Below are 14,049 nucleotides of genomic sequence, written 5' to 3'. Positions count from 1 at the left end.
TACGTCTATCCTTGGAGGGTATAGAAATGAATGACTGGCATAGTCCTTAACTTCCAAAAGCTCCCAGTGGAGCCAGGAGATGGAGGAGGAGCACACTGACAGTGCAGAGCAATAGTGGAAGCACATACTGGGGGAACACGAGGGTGTCTAAGAAGGAGCCAGGAGGCGCAGAGGAAGACAGCACGGAGAAGACACATGTACCCGAACTATGAAGGATGTTTCCATTAGCCAAATAAATTCAGAGGGTAGGATGAGGAAGCCTATGTCAAGGGGAGGAGGAGAACATCTGGAAAGTTGTGAAGAGTGAGAGACCTTGGCTGCTTCTAATAAGCTGGTGGACACTTAGAGCAAAGGGCATATGTGTATGCAGGAGACAAGGAGGCTCGAAATGAATCTGGGATGACAAAATAGAGGAGATTAGGGACATCCTTCTATATCCTCCTAAGAAGTTTAAAAATGTTATCTAAGGACAATGAAAACTTTAAAGATTTTCAGCAGGAATGTGTTGGGATAAGATTTTCCTCTTAGGAGGGTCCGTGTGGTACACCATGGTGGAGGACGGACAGAGTCCTGGGGTTGAAAACAAGGCTGAAGCCAGGGGGAATATGAGGACACTTAGAAGTAATCCAGGAAAGAAATGATAAGGCTAATTGGTGGCGGTGCCAGAGGCAAAGGAGAGGAAGAGAAGTGAAGGGCTCTGTGTAAGAGAAAAGAAAGGATACAGTGGCTGACCGAGAGAGGGGGACTCAGGGACAACTGCTCCCTTTGTGTCCGGATGCCTCTCACCACAGCAGGATAGCGGGGCTAGATTGAGGGCAATCAATAAGTCCACCTCAACATTTTTTTCAAGATGCCACTGACTCTAGACAATAAGAAAGGCAAAGGAATGAGGATAGAAAAGAAGGGACACCTAGCTTTTTATTTTTTTAATTTTTTTATTATTATTATTATTTTTTTGATGGAGAGAGCAAGAGAGGGAACAGAAGCAGGGAGATTGGGGGAGGGAAAAGCAGGCTTCTCCCTGGGCAGGCAGCCCTTTGCGGGGCTCGATCCCAGAACCCTGGGATCATGACCTGAGCTGAAGGCACACACTTAACGACTGAGCCACCAAGGCACCCCCTAACATTTGATGCAAAGAAAGGAATCATCAACGGAAACCAAAGTCTTAAGCAGAAGTAAAGACAGAGAACAAGAAAAAGTGAAGGGAGTTTCAAGGAAGGTATCATTCTTGGCATCAAACACCATAGAGAATTTAAATAAAGCAGACATTGGACAAGGAGCCATTGCTTTTAGCAACAGGGAAGTCCTAGCTAACACTGTCATGGTTTGGAGAAGTATAAGACATGTTTCTGCAGGCTGAGTACATATATGGTGTTTATGTCAATATTTATTTCTCAGGTCTTTCCCCCTTGTTCAATGTTTGACATGGTCCAGGAGTATTGACCATGAGTTCCCCAAAGGCACAGACTCTGGCTCCTTCAACTCTATCTTCTGTCTCCCTGCCTCCTCCTGCACATACACTCTACAGAGCAGTGCATTCTTCTCAGGGCTTATTTTCAAAATGTGACTTCATGTGCTACATTTTTAGGATCCCGTAGCCTTTCATTCGTGATGTAGCATCTTTCCAACCTCCTTAATACTTTCTTCACAGTGATACCAAATATTTTCTCTTCCTCTTAGAACCCATTTTCCTTCAGGGATCAGTAAATACTTCATTAGCAAGTGAGATGGTTCAAACCACAAGAAGGTTTTACAAATCCCTTTTCAGTCATCTGTCATGTCGGAGGCCACAGCAGAGGAAGACCCTCAGTGTTGCCTCAAGCATCTGTGCTTGATATAATCTACCAAAGCGTATTTTCAACCATTGAGAAAGAATTTGACGTCTTAATTCCTCAGTCTAACAGCTGGTTTTTGACCTTCTTAAATTACTGCCAAGGTTAGCCTAGCCCTAGAATGCTGTCCATTTCAGTGTCAACGTCATCCAACCACCATCCTGCCGGGAGTAGAAGCGATTGACTTACCTTCGTCTTGGTTATGTTTCTACACCAGGGCTTATGTTCTGTACAACGGACGCCCGAGGAGACAGATTTAGGTCTGTGGTGTGGTATTCAAGAAAGGAAAGTTCTTAAGACTGGTCTGAAAGATGCTTCCAATTCATTTGTCTTGCTTGATTTGTAGCAACAATTGTACATTGGCTCCCGCGATGGATTGGTTCAGCTCTCCTTGCACAGATGCGACACGTATGGGAAAGCCTGTGCAGACTGTTGTCTGGCCAGAGACCCCTACTGTGCCTGGGATGGAAATGCATGCTCTCGATACGCACCCACTTCAAAAAGGTAAGAGGCACATCGAGTTAAGGGATAGCCTTCTTTTCCACACAGTGAATATCTCACACGCATCCCTTGTCTTACAGTTTCATGAGAAAATAGATAGAAAACATGGTGTGCGGTAGGAATATTACAATTCCATGTTGTTTTACACTTGTGCATAAAACTCAGTGTGGAAGAAGAATAAAATAAAATATTCTGAAGTTCTGAAATGGGGAACTTTAGAAGTTCAGATCAATTGTTTATTTCCCTTCTCTATGTTAAATACCGTTACAAGTTTGTTTTCCTCGACTACTTTGCTCTTGCTTACATTCCTCCCTTCTTCCCTTATTTTTAAATATGTATATATTTAGCCTTACTGTTTTGCAAATAAAGTTTGAATATATGGGTTTGTAGAAGTGTGGATTACACACAGCCCACAGGCACCTCTCAGTGACTTGGTACAATTTTATTTCTACTACAGTAACTCTAACTTGGTCAGCTTCTGCCACTCAGAAATACTTAAATGTCAAAATGTTGCTCGGCTGTTTGCTGTTCATTGCTTTATGTGCTCTTAAAAATCATGCTATTTTGAGCCAACAAGACACACATGGGCAAAAGCACCGCAAAGCCATTCAAGCACTGATCTGGTTTCCGCACTGTTTTCAACAGCGCAATAATTGGAAAGAACCTGAACGCCATCAATATGACTGATGCTGGCTAAATGTAGAGTGATAACAATTTTTAAAATGTGTATTCTAGTAACATTTTTTTCTTTACTATCGTTCAAAGTGTATTTCTCCTCTATGTAAAATGTCAGCAAATTGTATATGGTGGGGTTTTGTTTGTTTGTTTTTGTTTTTTTATCTTTAGGTCTGTAGTAACAAAATATGATGATAACAGGTGAGCATAGGTTAGTCCCATTAGTGCATACACACTTGTTTCTTATTTGACAAATCAGTCGAATTTCAAATTCCAGGAATCACAGATTCAATGTAGAGTACAACAGCAGGTACTGCTTAAAATTAGGAGATACTTTATACTCCCTGAAAATGTCACATTAGATGTGTATGGAGAGATACTATTATTACAAGTCAAAAGTAAAAAACCCCAACATTTCATTATAGTTTTTGGCTAAGAATATACTTATGATAGGGAGTCCTTGGGGAATAGTTTTCTTTTCTAGAAGCTAAAAAACAAGAGTGCTCATTAGTTGGTAATGAACCTTCAGTTTGATGAATTGTCCCTGTTTCTTAAGAAGCCAAGATTTAAAAACATTCTTGACCTCATGTACCTTATGCCATCATAATTTTTCTTCTTATATTTCCCAAGACTGTATCTCTGATCTTTCAGACATGCCGCTGTGATATTTTCCCTTACCTTAACATAACGTGCACATGAGCCAAAAAAATGTACATGATAGATAAATCTTGTACGGGGTTATCACCTGATCAGCACTGCCCTGAAGGGACACCCTAGATGTTGCCGAGTTTACTGTGACTTTTATAGTTTCCAAAGTGCCGACATCAAATAGCCAAAGCCAATGAAAATATATTGTAAGAGTGTAAGAACTTCTTTAACATTGATGTAGCAGCTTTTTCTTTTTTTATGTAATAATGATTGTTTTAAGGAAATATGGGACAATAATGCACAACAGCACTATTTATTATTATCACTAACGCTACTCTCTGAAAAATAAAGTGAACAAGCTCTCAGCAGATAGGTGTGACTTTGGGCCACTCCTGCCGTATCAAACTTGTACTTCCATCTGCACTGACAATACTTAACTAGTTGCTCAATCGAATCTATTTAACAGTGAATCTTCATAGGGTAAAGAGTTGTTTATTTTCGTTTACTTCCCTGACCACTAGCTAAAGCTCTTATATCTTACTACTTTTCCATTGACTGATGGCAAAAAAGAGGGTAGGGAGAGTTGACCCTGCTGGATGTATCTGAAACCTGGATTATATTTATAGTTGACCTGTTCTATTGAATAATTTGTCTAAAGTCAGAAGAGCACTGGGTGTTATATGCAACTAATGGATCATTGAACACTTCATCAAAAACTAATGACGTACTATACATTGGCTTACTGAGCATAATAAATAAATAAATAAACAAACAAAATAAATAAATAAACAAACACATGAGTAAATAAATAAATAAAATAAAGGTCTAGTCAACTTATTTCCAAAACAGGATTCACCTCTCTTAGGACTCTATTGTTAGTAGTATTTGAAGTACTGTAAGAATGATGGGAATATTGCCCGGTATTTCAATTGAGCCATAATACAAGAGTAGTTCTGCTCTGCCACTGTTATTAGTGTTAGATGCAGACTTTATATATTACCGGCTCTCAGGCTTGATATTCTGAACCATTTAATCCCTTTTCCATAGGCGAGCTAGACGGCAAGATGTGAAGTATGGAGACCCAATCACCCAGTGCTGGGACGTAGAAGACAGTGAGTATAGCTTTAATATGCTTTCCTCCCATTTAAAACTTTAAGCCTAGTCTTTGTGTGTCTTTTTATGGTATGACTTAAAATATATATTGTATAAGAAGCTCTTATTTTATATAATGGGTATGTTCTGGAACAGCAACAGGAGATTTTATAAATCAACCCCCTGTCTACATGCCTAAGTGAATAATCCTTTGTTATATCATTATTTGTTTCATATGTCTTTTAAAATTCCTGTCCTTTTTTTTTTTTGTACTTTTTACTGCCTTATCCATTCTTGTAAATTTTAGAAACTGCTAATAAAGACAAAACAGGATATAGTCCAAAACATATGGACATTTAGGATAAACTCGCAGACCCTCCCAGAAAAGTTTGATGAGAGTGTAGGCACTTGTTAGAAAGTTAGCCTATGCATTGTTGGAGTTCATTATTAACTCATGGTTTCGTTCAATCAGTAAATGTTTATTAAGTGACTTCCATGTGCATGTAATTGTCCTGGGTACACTTTGGGACAAAGAAACTCCTTCGAGAGCTTAAGATTCTTTGGGGAGATGTCATAAAGCACAATTAGTGAAATGGGAGTTTAACAAAGAGAGTGATCACCAGAGGCTGTATTGTTCAGAGAAAATTTCATGGAAGATCTTGAGAGTCTGAGTACAAACAGGACAGAGTACAGAATAGAAAGACTTCTGTCGAGTCTGATAACAGAGAAAAAAACTCTTAAGAGTATATATTCCAAAGCTTTGTTTGCTTTCCACTGTCAAGCTCTACCTTCAGATAGAAAGTGTATGCGCTTGCACACGTGCGTGCACACACAGCTGAATGCTGCCTCACATGGTTAGTGACCACCCCAGCACCGAACGAACCACCCAAACTTCGTAGTCTCTCACTGGTGGCCTGAAAGGTTTGTAGTTGAAAAACAAAACAGTATTTATCATTCATAATTTCACTCTTCTGGAAAATAAGCTCCAGTCCAACATCGTATGTTCGACTCCCCGTTCTAATGTGTGGGTGACTCCCCGTCATGTCCAGTGCTTCATTTAGCAGTCGTTGCCATGTGCTCTGATACGGTTTTTCATTCGCACACGTGAGATTTGTCAGGAACCATTACGGGTATTGAAGAAACACCGGTGAATAAAAAAGAAACAACCCTCGCATCCCTGGAAATTCTGTTCACGTTGTGTTAGGGGAAGGAACAGGCAGGAAACGTAAAAACAAGTGCAATATATTCTGTCAGATAGTGATAACTGTTGTAAAGAAAGTGACAGAAAGCAGTTCCCGCAGAGGGTGGAGACAAGTGACTCATCATATCCTGTTCCTGCTACAACCCACCACACCCAGCTTTGCTCACCATCGTCATCACTGCCCCCGATCGAATTTTTGGCAGGGTCTCCAGCAGTTTCCACCTTGCCGGATCCAATTGCCAATTTTTAGTTCTCGTTTTTACTTCATGTCCAACTCCCTCCTCCTTGGAACACAGTCTTCGTTTGACTTCCATGCAGGCACGTCCTAGAAACAGTCCTTATGGTCCCATGAGAGCTGAGGGCTTATTATTTAGGAATTTTGTGAGCTGGTTTTAAGCCATCCATGGATTGATTTCAGGTGTAGTAGTAGTTTTTGCAGTAGGAAATTGAACAAGAACTACTAATCGGGGCTTTTTGTTTTCAAAGAGATGTGTCCCAGCGCCTTTAGCCTTCATGGCCTCACATCCTTCTGGTTTTCCCCTTACTGTACGGGCTGTCCTTCCGAGGGTTCTTCATCTGTCTTTTTCATCCCACCATCTAAACAGAAAATCTCTGCCTCTTTACTGCCTAACGCCATCAATTTCAATAGGGTCTAAGGCAATTCGCTCCCAAATCCAGAGTCCGGTTCTAAACCCTCTCCTGTGTGCAGACTTGTATGACCTGCATTCCCAGCCAAGAGCCCCTCTTAGATGCCTAATAAGCATCCCAAATTATATCTGAGAAAGAATTTGTGTTTTTTCCTAGACTTTAGTGTTCTGCAGACCTTCCCATATTAATAAATAGCGCCCCCACTCACTCAGCTGCTTAGGGACAAAAGCGGCCAGACGTCATCTTTTTTTTTTTTTTTTTAAAGATTTATTTATTTATTTATTTGACAGAGAGAGATCACAAGCAGGCAGAGAGGCAGGCAGAGAGAGAGAGGAGGAAGCAGGCTCCCTGCTGAGCAGAGAGCCCGATGCGGGGCTCGATCCCAGGACCCTGGGATCATGACCAGAGCCGAAGGCAGAGACTTAACCCACTGAGCCACCCAGGCGCCCCCAGACGTCATCTTTTTATTTTTCTCTTCCTTTCACATCCTGGTACCAACCTGTCAGTAAGTCCTTATAACCCTATGGCTGCGTCTGCTCCTACTTCTCATTCCCTGCGTACATGTCCACTTAACCCAAACCCCCACCACAGCTCTCCCAGAGCTGTTTATTTGGTTCCCCTGCTTCCATGCTTACCCCTGGCCAATCTCTGTTCCACTTGGTAGCCTGAATGACCTTTCCAAAAACCTCCGCTTCTAAGAACAATTAGAAGAAAATCCACAGCCTTTACCATGGCCTCCAGACTCTGCTTACTGGCACGTGCTCTGAGCCCCTCTCGCGGTCGCTTTTACATGGCTCACTCACCAGCTTTCTCTTTCTCCAAACCCCCAACCTCGTTCTGGCTGCAATTATACTTGAACTTGTTTCCTCTGTACCTGAAGAATTCTTTAGGTACTGTGTCCACATGGCTCCATCTTCACACCATTGAATTTTATAGTTAAAATGTTCATTTCTCAGAGACAACTCTTCTGACCATCCTGTCCTGACCATCCTCTCTCCTCATTCTACCTCCTACTCTCTGATCTGTTTTATTCTTACTTGTAGGGCACAGCACACCCAAATGCGATATTCTTTATCGATTCCATTCACTTGGCGATTTTGTCTCTGTCCCTGGAATGGATACTGTGCCGTAGGCACACAAGAATGTTTGGGTAGTGCATGGTAAAGGGAAGCATGCTTAGCCAGATGGCATTCAAGCTGCACTATGAGGGGAAAGACAAATTTGAAAGCACGCGAAGCATCAATAATTAAAGTCAGAAAGACCTCACATAGGTTGGGCTAAGTTTGTGAGTTCATGTGTACCCTGCAGCTTATAAGGAGTTGTTTCATATTTCTAAGGCAAAGCATTTTTTTTAAAAAAATAGAATTGACACCTGTAGAAGAGAAGCCAGAGACAGAGAATCAACTGTGGGAATTAAAGTTAAAGGTATGAGGGTATTTACAAACTATTTGCAATCTTAAGGAGATTTTTTGGTTAAGTTATAACTGACATAGAACATATAAGTTTCAAGGATATAACAAGAATGATTGGATATTTGTATACATTGCGAAATAATCACAATAGGTGTAGTTAGCATCCCTCACCACACATAGTTGCAGAAAGAATTGTTTCCTTGTGATGAGAACGTTTAAGGGGTCCTCTCTTGGCAACTTTGAAATATGGAATACCATGCAATTAACTATAGCCATCATGCTATATATTACATCTCCGGGATTTACTTATGCCTTTTGACCCCCTTCGCCCATTTCACCCATCTTCCACCTCCTGCTTCGGGCATCCACCAATCTGTTCTCTGTATTTGTGAGCTCAGTCTTTTTGTTTGTTTATTTTTATTTATTTATTTATTTATTTTTAAAGATTTTATTTATTTATTTGACAGAGAGAAATTACAAGAACACTGAGAGGCAGGCAGAGAGAGAGAGAGAAGGAAGCAGGCTGAGCAGAGAGCCCGATGCGGGACTCGATCCCAGGACCCTGAGATCATGACCTGAGCTGAAGGCAGCGGCTTAACCCACTGAGCCACCCAGGCGCCCCTGTTTGTTTATTTTTAGATTCTGTATATAAATGAGATCATGTGGTATTTTTCTCTCTCTGACTTACTTCACTTAGACTAATGTCCTCAAGACCCATCCCTGTTGTCACAAATGGCAAGATTTTCTTCTTCTTTATGACGGAAAAATATTCCATTGTGTAGCTGTCTACCACATCCTCTTTATCCATTCATACTTGATGGTGCCCACTGCTGTTTTCATATCTTGGCTAAATAATGCTGCAGTGAACATGGAGCGATACATCTTTTCGAGTTAGTGTTTTTATTTTATTTTTTTTAGGTAACTACCTAGAAATGGAATTGCTAGATCATATGTTAGTTACATTTATCCTTTTTTGAGGAACCTCTAAATTGTTTTCTATAGTGGGTGCACTAATTTACATTCCCATCAGCAGTGCACAAGTGTTTCCTTTTCTCCACATCCTCGCCAACACTTCTTAGTTCTTATCTTTTAGACAATAGCCAGTCTGACAGATAGGAGGGGACAAGTCACTGTGGCTTTGATTTGCATTTCCCTGATGATGAGGCATGCTGAACATCTTTTCATGTACCTATTGGCCATCTGTTGTGTTTTCTTTGAAAAATGTTTTATTCAGTTCCCCTGCTCATTTTTAATTGGATTATTTGGGGAGTTTTGCTGTGGAGTTGTATGAATTATTTATATAATTTTTATGTTAAGCCCTTATCAGATATATGATGTGTAAATATTTCCTCCCACTTAGTAGATTGACATTTTATTTTGTTGATAGCTTTCTTTGCTGTGCAAAAGCTTTTTAGTTTGGTGTAGTCTTACTTGTTTATTTTTGTTCGTGTTGCTTGTACTCGGGCATCAAGTTAAAAAAATCATCAGTAAGATCAGTGCCAAGGAAATTACTGCCTATATGTTCTTCTGGGAGTCTTATGGTTTCAAGTCTTACATTTATGACTAAAATCCATTTTGAGTTAATTTTTGTGTGTAGTGTAAAATAGTGGTCCAGTTTCATTGTTTGATGTTTGGCTGTCTACTTTTCCCAACACCATTTGTGGAAGAGACAGTCCTTTTCTTATTGTATATTCTTGACTCCGTTGTTGTGAAATATTTGACTATCTACATGTATGTCGATTCCTGAAACTCTCTATTTAATGTTCTATTGATCTGTGCCTATTTTTATGCCAATACCATACTGTGTTAATTACTATAGTTTTGTAATATGGTTTGAAATCAGGGAGTGTGATACCTCCAGCTTTCTTCTTCTTTATCGAAGATTGTCTTGGCTGTTCGGAGTCTTTTATGGTTCCATCCAAATTTTAGGATGGTTTATTCTTCTGTGAAAAGTGTTGTTTGAATTTTGATCATGATTGCATTGAATTTTTAGATTGCTTTAAGTAGTATGGACATTTGACAATATTAATTCCTTTAATCCATGAGCATGAAATTCCTTTTCATTTACTTGTGCCTTATTCCGTTTCTTTAATGAATGCTTTATAATTCTTAGTGTGTAGGTGTTTCACATCCTTAGTTAAGTTTATGCTTAGATATTCATTCTTTTTGTTGGAATTGCAAATGAGATTGTTAAAAATGGGAACTATAAAACTCAGAAATGAAATGAAGATTATTGGTAACAACAATGAATTCATTGCTTGTCAAACTGATATCGTGAGGACTTTGTGTCAAGGGGTCACTGCTTTTACTTATTGGATAAAGGATTCCACATATTCAGCTATTTCACTTCTCTCCTTGATTTCATTAATGTAGATTTTACTGACTTGACCGGTTCTTTGCTTGAATCAGTCTAATTGATTTCTCTCCAGTCCTGGCCTCATCACCTTACTATCAGCCTGCAAACTCCCTGCTTTGCTCGGGAGCTTTTTTTCTCAGGAGAATGGCATCTGTTGCTATGAAATAATGTGTGTCTTTCTCTTCCGTGATTGACACTGCGATCTTTCTGTGCATTAGGAATTTATTAACTGTGAAAATCGTAGATATAATCTGTTGAATTGGCAGGGACCGTGGATATCTTACAAGTTTCAAATGGAATCCACACATTTTGAAGGTTAGAGGAGGTTAATTCATAATGGTGTCAGCACGCCTGACTTAATCATTGCTGGTAAAACACAAACAAGTTCAAAAGAAGTTTCTTCAAAGGAAAGTCTAACTATTGGATAAATGAGCATTCATGCCATTTGCTGATAATTTTGTCTGCTTACATTTAGGATTCATAGAGGTCCCTTAAGCCTTACTCTTCGTTTATGCCTAAAATGCTAAGTAGGCCCATCTGCAGAATTGAGACATCTGAATATATGATGAAAAAGTGCATGTTTGGGCCAGGCTGAACAGCCGTCATTTTTTATTTGATCAAATTTGAGCTACAGATCTTAGATCACACATGGGACACAGCCTTTGGCTACTCTGGATGGAATGTATTTCAGATGGTGCAGTTGATTTACGAGAATAAGGTGTCTGAGACACTGTTCCTTTAGCATCCCATTAACTGTCTTATGGCAAATGCATGTTGGGCTTAAGTATCCCTCTTTGAATAAAAGAAAACTGTTTTGTTTTGTTTTTTTGGTAGATAATGCAGATAACGTCCACATTCAGAGTATTACAGCATCTAGCTCAATAATCTAGCTAGAAGCATCTAGGTCAATATCATTATTATGGAATTTTATCAAGTATAGACCATTGTACTTACTTTTTTGATGTTAAAATGTCTTCATGTTATATGGTCAGCTCTGTGGATCAATTCACAATAGAATTTCTCTTAAAGGATGAAGTAAATTCTTCTTCTCAAACTATCCACAAAATTGGATGCATTTTATTACAAATTAAAACATGTGAAGCATTGAAAGACACTAAAGTTTTATTCAGTTCAGCTCAGAGAAATAGATTCAAGGTTTAGAGTTGGGTCTTATGAATTCTTATTTGAAAAAAAACAATTGCAAATTAATATATTCATGAAAGGTTAAAATTGCAGTGCAGGGATAGAGTTTTAAAAGTCAGTCTATTAGATAATATTTGAGTCTTAGGTAACAATATTATATTGTGAATTTCCTTTTTCTTTAATAATGTATATGAATCTTTCCCCCATAGCATCTGTTCTAAATCAGTCTATTTTCCCATTGCTTTTAAAATAAGGTCAAGGTTAATCTCCTATTCCATGTTTGCTTTCCAGGCATTAGTCACGAAACTGCTGATGAAAAGGTGATTTTTGGCATTGAATTTAATTCAACCTTTCTGGAATGTATACCTAAATCCCAACAAGCATCTATTAAGTGGTATGTCCAGCGGTCAGGAGATGAGCATCGAGAGGAGGTAAGTTAGAAGTCACCAAAGAATGATCATATTGAGGGAAATAGTATAAAAGTTAAATCAAGTTTTGGTTGAGAGAGATGTTCAATGTATAGTGCCATACAGTACTCTCATCACTATTTGATAAAAAGGAAGATAACAATTTATACTCACTAACATGAAACTTAACAATGCATAGGAGATAAGAATAGGACAACTTAAACAGATACATTAACAAAGTATATTTAAAAGAGGATTGAATTTTTAGGAGAAATTTACATAATTTTTTTCAAAATTTTTTTTCTCATTGATTGTCTATATTGTAGAACAATTCCCTGATCAAAAATAAGAACACAATATTTTCCTCCACAGTAAGATAAGGACTAAATTCTAACTCAGATTGTGTTTAACTTCTATCATAAAATAAAGCAGGTTGAATATGTATAACAATAGAAAGATCTTTGTTCTATTATATGGACAAGTTGGATAACTAACTGGACATGTACCTTTTCACAGTTATATATTAAAATTAAATCAACAGGGGAAAGTAACATGGATGTTCCCTTCATCTTTTTTTACTTTTTCTGTTTCAGTGTATCTAGGACATACATAGGAATTGAAACAGTCACAGAGATTTTGTGAGGTAGATAGGTTATGTATGTTACTGAACTTAATGAGACGATTTCAGGTAGCTTGAGAAATCCTGTATTATTATTAAAGGGCCATGAAACAAAGGGAAATTGGCAGGGTTTTTATTTTTCTCTTTCAGTGCCTAAGAGAAACCAGCGAAACTCATTACAGAGTTCTAATAGTCCTGATATTAAACTGAGGACAAGTTAGCGAGTAATTGCATGAACTTGGGATTCAGAATTAGATGTTCAATTGAATTCTGGTTCTGTGTTCTTTGGTAATATCACTGAGCCCATATAGGCCAGAATTTTCTAATGTGAACAAAATAAATACAAAAGTTACTATGAAAATAAAAGGAGAAAATACAGAAGAGAATGTGAATTTCAAAGCAGAGGATTATTCACAAGTATAAAATACATGTATACAATTGCAGATAACTCTCCATCAGGAAGATGTGTGAAATGTGAACTAGCACTGATCACATGTTCAGTTGACTGCTGAGGATAATGAGCAGGTCGTGACTTCTCTAACACTTAGTTTCTCTGTCACATAAATAGGCAGACCAAATGCTCTAAAATACAGCCTCCTTGATAAGTCTGTAAACATTTAAGGGACACCCGGGTGGCTCAGCCAGTTAAGCATCTACCTTCTGTTCAGGTCATGACCTTGGGGTCCTGGAATCCAGGTGGGCATCAGGCTTCCTCCTCAGTAGGGGATCTGCTTCTCCCTCTGTCTCTCTGATGGCACCCCCCCCCCAAAATCATGCCCGCTTTCTCTTTCTCTTCTCTTGAATAAATAAATAAAATCATTTAAAAAATTAAATAATGTATGTAATCAGTCAGGCATTAGTATAATATAGTGGTTTTCAACGGCAGTTGATTTTGCTGCTACACTGTCCACGTCTGGCAATATCTAGAGACATTCTAGATATTGAATAGATAGTCTAGATACTGAATAGATAGTCACAGCTGGTGGGAGGTGGTGCAGAGGCTGCTCTTGGCATCCTGTGGATAGAAGTCAGGGATAAAGTTAAACATTCTTCAGTTCACAATTCTTCACAATGAAGAATTCTGTTGTCCCAAACTCAGTGGTGCTGAGGTTGAGAAGCCTTGCAGTAGAAGGACCAAATTTTATCATAAGAAATTGATGTAAAGATGTGTTTCACTGTTACATTAAGGTGGTAAGACCTTTCTCTTCATCTGAAATCTTCGAGAACAATTTTTTAAGCTAAAATGTTGACTCTCTACATAGTTAAAACCAAGGGAATACTCCAGTGTTTGTTATGTCAGATTTCTCCAATAAAACTCGATGCTTCATCATTACTGACATCCATAAATTCTAAGATTACAGCATATCCACATTTATACTAAATGGTTATTTTTCCCCATATATATTAAAGAATTTTCTGACCTGGAAGTGATTATGTAACTTTGAAACATAAAGCATTAACTTTTTATCAAAGAAATCTTGGGGGAATGTTTTCTGAATATTTTTAACATGAAGA

At 38.6% G+C, this 14,049-nt stretch overlaps 1 protein-coding gene across 4 annotated transcripts in view; it reads left to right on the top strand.

Moving 5' to 3' along the window:
- Positions 1–14,049, top strand: part of SEMA3D (semaphorin 3D) — a 203,165-nt gene that overhangs the window by 178,890 nt on the left and 10,226 nt on the right. For all 4 annotated transcript variants that reach the window (XM_004739634.3, XM_013060789.2, XM_013060800.2 and 1 more), the window contains 3 exons: positions 2,179–2,336; positions 4,704–4,768; positions 11,800–11,939. In XM_004739634.3, the coding sequence (XP_004739691.1) occupies positions 2,179–2,336; positions 4,704–4,768; positions 11,800–11,939 (363 nt within the window). The remainder of the gene's footprint in view (positions 1–2,178; positions 2,337–4,703; positions 4,769–11,799; positions 11,940–14,049) is intronic.

This window comes from Mustela putorius, unplaced genomic scaffold (assembly GCF_011764305.1).
Source record: "Mustela putorius furo isolate JIRA1106 unplaced genomic scaffold, ASM1176430v1.1 tig00003845_pilon_pilon_pilon, whole genome shotgun sequence".
NCBI classification, from domain to species: domain Eukaryota; kingdom Metazoa; phylum Chordata; class Mammalia; order Carnivora; family Mustelidae; genus Mustela; species Mustela putorius.
The sequence above is the reverse complement of the archived record's forward strand: the minus strand, read 5'-3'. Positions and strand labels throughout refer to the sequence as shown.